The sequence below is a fragment of the Dendronephthya gigantea genome, unplaced genomic scaffold (genome assembly GCF_004324835.1).
Source record: "Dendronephthya gigantea isolate DGI-Jeju-01 unplaced genomic scaffold, DenGig_1.0 000673F, whole genome shotgun sequence".
In the NCBI taxonomy this organism is placed as follows: Eukaryota; Metazoa; Cnidaria; class Anthozoa; order Malacalcyonacea; family Nephtheidae; genus Dendronephthya; species Dendronephthya gigantea.
Window position 1 is genome coordinate 1 of NW_021163683.1, and position 11,972 is coordinate 11,972.

An 11,972-nucleotide genomic window follows, 5' to 3' on the forward strand; every position below is an offset into this window, starting at 1 on the left:
ACTCGACCCGGTCGCTACCTCTTACAGCAATTCACACTGTTGTTACCTCTTACAACAGTCCACAATTCTTAGCAACTGTGAAAAATATACTCATGTACAGCATGCTGTCTTATAAACTTTTGCCCATCGTATGTAATATGCAATATGAGTGTAGTGAAACATTATTATTAACCTTCGCACCAATTTTAGGATATTGTTTTTATTAATATATAGGATATCGGTACAGTAAATACAGATAGGTTACCTAAAGATTGTTTCGTCGTGTATCAAGGTAAATCTCGGTATATTGTACTTTACCAAACTTTCTTAAAAACCATCCCACATGCTGACTACATGTTTGAAATTCGCTTATATACTCTTTATATAATCCCATCATTTATGCCATACAATTTGTAAGGTGTGGTTGTATGGCACTATATTAAACTGAAAACCAAAATTAATGATATTTTGTTCTTTTAATTTATATCAAACTTTAACAGGTCATCATGGTGATCACGGTGCGCATATGGCTGACGTTATATTACCGGCTGCCGCCTACACTGAAAAGGTGGCAACATATGTGAATACTGAAGGAAGGGCGCAGCAAACAAGGTAATAAATGGCATTCCCTTGTGGTATTTCTCTCACCAATAATATCCCAGTACAGACTATAATTTGTAAACAATATCTTGCGCTAAGGTATCTTTAAAAACACTTTTAACTCTGCATGGCCGCTTGTTAGTGCTAACCCTGTCATGGGGTAAGCCAGTTTCGGCCCCCAATTAAATCCGCCAAAATTGGTTTAGGTCAGAGCATGCACGGCTGAGTGTTTTATACAACCCCGGACCTTGGAAGTATCGCGGGACGCGATACTCTAGTTAGTACGATCCCATTTATCTGTTTCTCTATTACATTTAAGGCGTGCTGTATCTCCTCCTGGTCTTGCCAGAGATGACTGGAAGATAATAAGAGCACTTTCAGAGGTGAGGTACACATTTTATTCTGCCCAAATTTTAAGATGTGTTTTATTTTCAAGCTTTGACTTGAAAAACTTTACTCTAGGAAGTGGGTAACCTTAGAAATTCTTTTGCCAGATATGTGGAGATCCATTACCGTATGACACACTAAATGATATGCGAAGTCGAATGACCGAAGTTGCTCCGAACCTCACCCGATATGGCGATGTGGAAGAGGCAAACTATTTTTCACTCACTAAAGAACTACTAAAGGTACATTTTGATCTTTAATCAATAGACCCTGTGAAGCCAAACGGAATTTCGGTCATTTGCGGAGCGGATCGGACCCCTGCAATAGGGTCCGAGGTTGCATTTTTCGGAACTCCTGCCGTGCAAAATACAGTTCAGAAACGTTGCTTTGGACCTGATCGCTTTGTGCTTGTTCCTAGGGTAATAAACCATCAGATAAAGCTCTTATTCCTCCTATCCTAAATTTGGAAGATTTCTACATGACCGACCCCATCAGTCGTGCCTCTCAGACGATGGCAAAATGTTCAAAAGCAGTGAAAACAATGGCTTAATTACGGCGAAATACAATATCCTTAATTGCCTCCAAGTTTGCCCAAATGATCAACGCCGGCGAACGAGTTGAACAATAGAAGGTTCGCCATTCATGCTGTTACCGGTGGTTAAAGTTTGCGAACATTTTCTCTGTTTGTATATTTCTATTTAATATGTTCAGACTCACGACAATTTTATACCTAAAAATTAATGATGTATCTATGAATGTGTTAAAATAAAGTTTAAATTCTATATACATTTATGTGAGTATGTGTGAAATAAGACAAATTATAGGGAGGAATTACGTATTAGACTGTGTAACATACAATCTGTCGCTCTATATTTTCCATATCCTCTTTCTTACTGCCATTACTGGTAATTCGGAGTTTTGTTTGACATGCAAAAACCCAGGCCACCTTCTGGCTTGATTGTGAATATTTAGTAATCTAGTATCAAGGTAAACAAGGTATCGTTTTATTGAGATTGTTCTCAAACTTGCTTTAAACTTGATTTTATCGGTTCGGCATGGGAGTGAATTGAACTGTGGGGCAGGAGAAAATAAAAGCAGCCAAGCAAACCATAGGCCTGTTTTTTGTGTATTGTGCGTCGTTCAGCATTACGATCGAGCCATACCAACAATGTCAATGCATGGTGTCATCAGAATTTTCATCCCTGATTCAGGTTTTGGTACACAGTTTACCGTAAAACATATTGAGTAAATGACTGGGAGCACGTGCTGGAAGCTATGGCAAGACCCACGCGTATGAAGAACGCACTTGTTTGAATTACATCATCAATGGTAAAAAAATTGAATAATTGTGACGTCACGCGACCTTTGACGAAAAACAGCTTCGCACGCTCACTTGGCGTTCTCACATTGAGGTGGAATAACAGTGCCCCTCAATTTATACAGAATTAATATTATGGAAAGATAAGTAATAAAAAAATACTAAAAAAATACTAACAATGAATGGAAAAGTGGCTCCTGTGTCTGTCCCAGTAAAAGTTCTTCCTGACCAACGTGTACATGTCGATGGTAATCTTCGTTGCACGAAATGTCAACTGATTATGCCATGCAGCTGCTCTAGCGCCGCCATCAGGCTTTCTGAGGTGCAGTTATTGAACTACGAGTTGTCTGAAAAACAGGAACTTGCGGCCGAAACGGTTCGCAGCATGGAAACACGAAAAAGGAAATCAGTCTCGGCAGGTTTGAATGATTCTTTATTACTTACTTCTAAAGGCCTGGTGCTCTTCAAAGACACAGACCTTCGTTTAGCTAATTTTAAACCAAATCAGGAACATGGGTTCGTGGCAGATTGGAAAGAAGAAGAAAATGTTATCTTTGTTATGCAAATTCTCTTTTTCGTGCAAATTTGTGGAACTATTTTTTGGCTAATTTACATCGTATTTAAATCGGTCGATGGCTTTTTTATACATACGATTCAGTTTTATCATTATAACTATATTTGCAATTTCATTTGTTCCTATCTTAAAAGAGCGGCTTTAAAGTCAAGCTGGACCGTGTATCGTTATACAGGGTGAATAAAAAAAACTGACACCTTTGAAATTCAAATTAGCCGCGAACTTATGGCTGGAATTTGACAATTCCCATTGTGTACAATCAACAAGACGTGGTTAATTAATGCGAAAGTGTTTAAACCAATTGAACTAATTCCACGCTCTTTTTAACGGAAGAGCTTAGAATGCATTTTAACTCCCAAAGGGAAAAACTTTATGCTCTACTTAGTTAATGGGTTCACTTACTTGATATGCTTCGTATATTTTAGGCAACTTCTGTCTCATTACAGCCTATTACAGAAACATTGCAGCTAATTTGAATTTCAAAGGTGTCAGGTTTTTTTACTCACCCTGTACAGGGTGTCCCAAAAAAAACGAAAACTATTGAAATCACACATAACAATGCAATTGTTAGAGTTTGAATGCCTAAGCACTCTGTTGGGACCCACAGGTGTATAAATGTTTACCATACTCATTTTTACGCAAGCATATATGATGCAGTAAAATTTGCTTGTTCGCAAAAATGATATTTATTAACAATATTTACAATTTACAAATATGGATAACATTATTTAAATGTGCATCTCAAGGACCATGACCTTCGACATGTCCCCTTTCTCTAGCAACACAAAGCATTTAGCATTTTATAAGTTGCATTAAATCCCCACGGGCTGAAATTCGTTAACACGGCATTCAAATTTTAACAATGAGTGATTTCAATAGTTTTCGGGTTTTTTTGGGACACCTGTACTGTATACAGGGTGTATCAAAAAAAAGGAGACCTTTAGAAATCAAGCTATTGTTAAAATTTGAATGCCTTTTCAATTGCATTTGCACAAATGCTGAACCGTAGTGCGCTAAATATTGATGGCATGCATGCATACATTAGAAAATGAATTGACACAAGATTGTCTGCTCCTGGGAATTTGAAAATAACTTTAATAGCATAAGGAAAAATAACGACCCAAAAATATTCAAATGACTAAGCACACTACCAGAACAAAAATGGTTCAACTGACTTCGGAGCAAAGAGTTTTTGTAGTCTTAACTTATACCCAGCCTGCCGTCATCAGAAAAGCAGTTCGCGATATGCACAAGCGTACGGTAGTTTGTGTTGAGAGAAATGGAGGCCACGTTGGAGGTCATGGTCCATGACATTCAGTTTTTTTGATGTTCAATTTATCAGTAATTTTCAATCCGGATCGAAATGTCAAGTGAATCTGTGTTCCTTATGCTATTAAAGTTATTTTCAAATTCCCAGGAGCAGAAGACAATCTTGTGTACAAACGTCAATTCATTTTCTAAAGGTCTCCTTTTTCTAATGTATGCATGCATGCCATCAATATTTCACGCACTACGGTTTAGCATATGTGCAAAAGCAATTGAAAAAGCATTCAAATTTTAACAATAGCTTGATTTCTAAAGGTCTCCTTTTTTTTGATACACCCTGTAGTTAAGGCCACAGTTCTTATATATATATGATTAATATATATGATTAATATATATATATATATATATATATATATATATATATATATATATATATATATATATATATATATATATATATATATATACAGTCGTTATCAAAAAGGTTGTCATATGGAAATATATATAAATACGTAAATATCGGTCACGTGATTTTACTACATACGTTAATTTTTGAGAAATTGTTGGAAATCTGTCGTAAAAATTTCGGAAATGTCATAGTAAGGTGAACAATATTGTAATAATAAAGAAACAAGTGATAAGTGTCAAAATAAGCCATGTTTAATGGTCACGTGATTGATATTTATATATTTCTATATGTATTGATCGGGACATCCTTTTTGATAACGACTGTATATATATATATATATATATATATATATATATATATATATATATATATATATATATATATATATATATATATATATATACACCCGTTTGCAAAAACGTTGGCCGCAAATAGATATATAGATAGATACCCGAAATCTAATTAGAATTGCATATGTTGTGTAATATGATTGAAATCCCATGCAAATGTATTCATATACAATTCTAATTAGACTTCGAGTATCTATCTATCTATCTATTTGCGGCCAACGTTTTTGCAAATAGGTGTATATATATATATATATATATATATATATATATATATATATATATATATATATATATATATATATATATATATATATATATATATATAAATTATTAATAATCATGCAGTAATTATAGATGTACACTCGCCTCAATTTTCGGTTCATAAAACTGTCACGTACATGTAAATACCAAATTATACCATAATGTTTATACTGTTGTATTGCAGACGAAAACAATATTTCCAAGGAGAAACCAAGCAACAGAGCCACGGAAAAACGCCAGACATTGGAAGATTTCGTGGTGAAGACGGAAAAAATGATGGACGTAGGCTTGAGTGAAACTGGGACGAACTGGTTTTCTAGCAGCAGCGCCCGGGCCAAGAACATGTTTAAAGTGAGCACCGATAATAAGCTCGCCTTAAAACTCTACGGCAACAAAGCCGCCGTGGTTATGGAGCAGAGGCGCCAAGCACAGAAGGGCGACGGTGTTATTCACCGTTCAGCACATTCCGCTGGTATTGGGATATAATTATGGTAATATTAATTACAACCCATGTGCTTCTTTTGCCTGTCAGCATTGCCTTCGTCGACCAAGACTTATCGCCAGGATGGCTTGCACTCAACTGCGTGTCTGATGCAGTGTTCATACTTGATATCCTCCTGAACTTCAAAACGGGCGTCATTGATTTCGATCGACAGGAAGAGGTTATTCTGGATAAGAAGGTTATTCGTCAACGATATCTCCGCGGCTGGTTTGTTATAGATTGTCTGTCCTCCCTTCCTTTTGATTATGTTTATATCATTGCCTCGTCGAGTTCGGCCGGGAGTGCAGATAGCGGGATACTTCAAGCATCCAGAATCCTGCGCATCCTAAAGCTGACCAAGTTGCTTAGCCTTTTAAAACTCCTCAGGGTATCTCGTATTGTGAGGTATATAAAAGAACTCGAGGAGGTATGGTTTGTTTTGTTGGCTATATTGGTTTTGAAAAAATGATATAAAGTGAACAATAAAATAATGGCATTCGCATATTATTCCCTTTTACAATACTCCGACAACCATGCACAAAATGGCTTTTTAAAATGCACAAAATAGATTTTAAAACGATAAATATATCCACTGACAGAAAATGATAAAAGTCCTATATTCAGCAAAAATCGCAAGCGAGCCAATGTCTAAAATATTTAATGGTTTCTTGGAGGGGCTCACCATGCATATACAGTATAGTGCGGTCTTACACACACGCGAAGACAATCTGTCTTCCTATAGCCTTAACAAATTTCATTCTCAAATCTAGTTGCTAAACATTCAAAGCGGCCAAATGCGGATCATTAAATTGATTGGTTGTATGTTGCTGTTGTCCCATTGGAATGGTTGTGTTCAGTTCCTAATTCCGCGGCTCATGGGTTTTCCTGATAATAGCTGGGTAGTTATTAATGGATTAAAGGTAATTAATCACTATACAGGGTGAGTAAAAAAAAACTGACACCTTTGAAATTCAAATTAGCCGCGAACTTATGGCTGGAATTTGACAATTCCTATTGACAGTATTGTGTACAATCAACAAGACGTGGTTAATTAATGCGAAAGTGTTTAAACCAATTGAACTAATTCCACGTTCTTTTTTATTACATAGCTTAGAATGCATTTTAACTCGCAAAGGGAACAAACTTTATGTTCTGTTCACTTATTTGATATGGTTCGTATACCCATAAGATATTTTAGGCAACTTCTGTCTCATTACAGCCTATTACAGACACATTGCAGCTAATTTGAATTTCAAAGGTGTCAGGTTTTTTTGACTCACCCTGTACAGGGTGTATATAAAAAAGGAGACCTTTAGAAATCAAACTATTGTTAAAATTTAAATGCCTTTTCAATTGCATTTGCACATACGTATACTGAATGAAATATTGATGGCGTGCATGCATACATTAGAAGAAGGAGACATTCTCTGAAACACGTGTTTCTCCTTCAGCCCTTCAGCGCTTTTCATTGAATAACAGGACCGATCATGCATGCATGCAATGATTCATGTGGGACCGACTTTCAGACTTCTCTTTACTTCTCTCCGCCAACTTATTTTAGTTCTTTTCTAAGAGAACTGTACTGTAGTATATCAACAAAGTTATCTCGCCAATCAATCTCGCTAATTAATCACTATCTATAATTTCAGTATAAGCCAAAATTCGATCAGTACAGTTGGTCTCTCTTCAATGCCATGTCACACATGCTTTGCATTGGTTATGGTCGTTTTCCACCGAACAATATCACTGAACTGTGGGTAACACTGTGTAGTATGACCATTGGCGCAACATTCTACGCTGTATTTATTGGCATCATGTCTACACTAATTATGTCAATAGATTCTTCAGGGAGATTGTATAAGGAAAAGGTAATGTAAGACATACGTTTTTTTAATCCGTTTTCATGCACATTTGTCAGTGTTAACACACATTGGCAAAAAGCAAAATTAAAAAATACACAAGTTATGATGCATATATAATTATACAAAGGGTCGCCAGACCGATGCGAGGGAAAAGAGGGGCATATTTTGGTGGAAGGGCACTCCAGACCTGTAGCGGTGCATAATAAAGGATGTTTGCAAAAAATCGTCAGTTGATATTTTTAAATTTTATCACCGAACACAATTTTATTGCATTTTTTGCAAAACATATCAAACAAATGAAACCGCAAACGAAAACTATGTAATATACTCGAATAATTCAAATGAATAAAGATGTTACCAAGCCGCTTGCGGAGAAATATTTGCATTTTTTTGTTGAAGTTACGGTTGCTCTCAATTATATAAAAAACATGAAAAATAGTTCTCACGCTTTGTAGCGGGGAAAAAAGTTACCTGTATGTGCGCCCATTTACACGCAAAGTGAATAAAGACGTAATGACATAACTATCATGGCGAGGATTGTCCAGTTCCAGGCGATATAGTACAAAGTGGGCATAACTTCAGTTAACATTGTAAAATTAGTTTATTATTAAAACATTATATTATTATTAGTTCATCAATAAAATCATAATAAATTGTCATTATAGTTAAACCAAGTTGGGGAATACATGCGTTATCGTAAGCTGCCATTACAAATCAGACGTCGTGTTCAGGATTTTACGAACATCGATATCATCATAAACTGTTTGACGAAGACGCCATTTTGAGGGAACTATCGTATCCATTGCGAGAGGTATGGGCACCAAAATTTCATACTTGGCGATCATGATCACTACTTAACAAATTAGATAGAAAATTTCGATTATTTCTTTGAATGGCTTAAGTCAAAGTCAAAGTCAAAATACTTTATTTACCGAGGGTAAAAACACCATTATTGGTAAACCAGTAGTTTTCATGATGGTCCTCAACGGTTTGACTCCGTTTGAACGTCTTTTCAGTGTCGGACGCATCTTCTGCAATTAAAGCTCTTATGTATGGTTCGTCTCATATTCGCGGTAAATATACTAGTCTTGAAAATTACTTTTTCTTTCGAAAGGAAATTCAACTACACAACGCTCGATCTTTGCTCACCTCAGTACCGTTCTTTGACGACGCTAATGAAGAATTTGTTACACTCTGTGTGACGTTACTAAAATTTGAAGTTTTCCTTCCTGGTGATTTCATATTCAAAAGAGGAAGTAAAGGAGATAGAATGTATTTCATCGTGCGAGGCATTGTTGATATTTTAACGACAGATGGGTTTGTTGCGACTAGCCTTACGGATGGCTCACATTTTGGAGGTATTTATGGTGGCCAGTGAACTGCAATAAAACCCTGAACCTATAGTTCAACGCTATATTTGGTTGAAGCCAAAAATTGAAGCAGAAAAAGATGAGTTTTCGACTCCGTTTCTCGTTCAATTTTTTTAAACGTTTGAATGCTTGTATTTTACATAGTTCTAGACACTCTTAGATAATTACACACTCTCTACGTTTGTCTCAAAAGTTCATAGACTGCTTTCAAATTTTGCTTCGAAGATGGCGGCCAAATTAGCGTTCCAGGTTTTATTACAGTCCACTGATGGTGGCCTGTGCGAGACATACAGTCAACAATAAGTCATACATTAAAAATAAACATTGGCTTGAATCAAATATTCATTTTTGTCTCATAAAATATTACATTTCGCGTACATTTGCGTTGCTGTGAACAAAATGCGTTGCCTGCCTCGTACCCAGGCGCTTTAGTAGAAAAACATAACGTTGCATTCAGCTGTTATATAGAGGTCAGCTTAAAAACGTGAGCGCGCATTGGTGCTTGGGAGTGTTTTTGACAAAGGAAGCTTCCCCGCTAAACAAAGCTCCCCAAACACCCCCGCGCGCACGTTTTTTCTCAGCTGACCTCTATATAATAATCGTTATATGTTTTTCTACTAAAGCGCCTGGGTACGAGGCAGGCAACAAAATATTAATATTTCATATAGCTTAGCATGTAATCTGGTCTATATTTGCTCGTATATATTGTTAGAGGGACAGTTACGTTCATTTGAGAGCATTTTAACTTGTTTTGAGCAGTTCTTTTTGACCGTCAGTGTATATGGAAAGGATGGCAACTCTTCTTGGGTAATAGATATGTATGACAACTTTGAAGAATTTTCAAGTCAGAAAACCACACAAATGTTAAAGTATGCTCTATTATATTCCAAATATTCCAATATATATATGTATCAATCAACTGTAAATAGATTTAATTTAGATTTATGTGTGGTCAAATGATTCCATAGATTCCATAGATGCAAGTGTAGTAAATGTTTCTTTAATGAAAGCCAAATATGGTAACCAAATGTAAAATGAAATGTTATCCGCCCTAAAGAGATTATCATGTAACCACTTATATATAGATGTAATTTTCCTTGTATACATCAGAGTGAATAAAACTGTGTAACCCTAAAGTTGTGCTGTGAATATAAAGGAGTGGCAAATGGCTACCCAAAACTCAACAGGTTATGGGCCCAGGAGAGCTCTGGTCTTCGATGGAAACGAATCGAAGTACGAATTATGGGAGGTAAAGTTTTTATCATTTATGCGGATCCAAAAGCTTTACAATATTTTTGTGCCTAGCAGCGATGAGCGTGAGCTAGATGAGTCGAAGAATGCCGATGCCTTCGCCGAACTTGTACAGTGTTTAGACGACCGAAGCTTGTCCCTAGTCATAGGGAGGCAAAAGATGAGGTCGAAAGGCTTTAACCGTGCTGAGAGAACACTATCAAGGAAAAGGAAAACCCAGAATTATAGCTCTGTACACTGAACTTCACTGAGAAAAGGAGAAAGCGAGTCCACAACGGACTACATCATACGCGGAGACCGCGCGACAGCGCTGAAAGCAGCAGAGGAAATAATAAGCGACGGTTATTAATTGCAATGGTTTTGAAAGGCCTTCCTAGGAACTATAAAACATTCTCTACTGTGATAATCCAACGAGAAAAGCAGATGACATTCAGCGAATTCAAAATAGCCCTGCGAAACTACGAAGAGAGTGAAAAGAGTTGCCATGTACGGAAGGCAAAGAACGTGATGTTGCCGCCAAGACGAAATTCGACGGAAAATGCTTCAAATGTGATAAGAAAGGTCATAAGAGTTCCGAATGTTGGCTAAAGAGCGAAAAATGGTGTGCCAAATGTCGAACCAAGACCCACAATACAAGAGATTGTAGAGCCGCAAAGAAGGACGCAGCGAAGCTTATCAACGGACAAGTGAAGAATCAAGATTTGGATGAACATTCATTCGCATTTACGTTAAAAGATGGTAAAGGTAGGAGTACGAAGAATTCGAAGCTTCTCGTGGACACTGGGGCGACCAGCCACATAATTAATGATAGGTCTAGGTTTGTAAGCTTTGACAAGAACTTTGATCCGAACAGTCACTTTATAGAACTTGCCGATGGGAGCAAGGCTAACGTAGTTTTAGGGAAGGGAAATGCAATGGTTAAATTGTTTGATGTAAGGGGTAATGTACAAAATCTAATGCTAAGCGACGCACTTTATATACCGTCCTACAGTCAAAATATTTTTTCAGTTTCGGCAGAAATAGGTAGAGGAGGATCGGTTGCTTTAGGAGAACAGGTAAGTAAATACACTACAGCTGAAGGTCAGGTATTTGAGATAGAAGAGAGAGAGCGTTTGTACTATTTAAATAGTATCTCTTCTTCGTGTAACAATGCTACCTCCATTAATGAGTGGCACAGGATTTTAGGCCATTGTAACTTTGGAGATGTGCGTAAATTAGAGCAGGTAGTCAAAGGTATGAAAATCATAGACCACAGCGAGAAAGATTGTGAAGTATGCATTCAAGGAAAGATGTGTCAGAATAGAAACCGAGAGCCAGATCAGAGAGCTAAAGCACCTTTAGATTTTGTCCACTGTGACTTGGCAGGGCCAATTGAGCCCGTTGCCAGAGACGGATTTAAATATGCATTGTCTTTTATAGACGATTATACAGGTATCAACATGATATATTTCTTAAAGCGAAAGAGCGACACTTTAGAAGCCACAGAAAAATTTTTGGCCGATGTTGCGCCTTATGGTAAAGTTAAAAGGATACGAAGCGATAATGGTGGTGAGTTTACGAGTCAAGAATTTAAATCTCTCTTACGAAAGCAGTCAATAAGACACGAGACGAGTGCCCCGTATTCCCCTCACCAAAATGGAACTGCAGAAAGAGCGTGGCGAAGCCTTTTTAGCATGGCTAGGTGCTTGCTATTGGAGGCAAAACTACCAAAACGGTTGTGGACCTACGCTGTGATGGCTTCGGCCTACATAAGAAATAGATGCTTCAACCAACGCTTAGAGAAGACACCATTTGAGGCGTTGACAGGTAAGAAACCAAATTTAAATAATATGCATGTATTCGGCACAACATGCTATGCTTTTTG

General features: G+C 37.0%; 1 protein-coding gene and 1 pseudogene across 1 annotated transcript; both read left to right on the forward strand.

Moving 5' to 3' along the window:
- Nucleotides 1-213: 213 nt before the first annotated feature.
- Nucleotides 214-1,752, forward strand: LOC114544173 (NADH-ubiquinone oxidoreductase 75 kDa subunit, mitochondrial-like; the record flags this gene model as incomplete). The annotated part of the gene is made up of 5 exons (XM_028562884.1): nucleotides 214-271; nucleotides 480-591; nucleotides 899-962; nucleotides 1,074-1,208; nucleotides 1,385-1,752. Coding segments are annotated over 5 exons (501 nt in total), but the record flags the coding sequence as incomplete, so codon positions are not given.
- Nucleotides 1,753-2,462: 710 nt separating this feature from the next.
- On the forward strand, nucleotides 2,463-8,865 carry LOC114544168 (annotated as a pseudogene).
- Nucleotides 8,866-11,972: the final 3,107 nt, after the last annotated feature.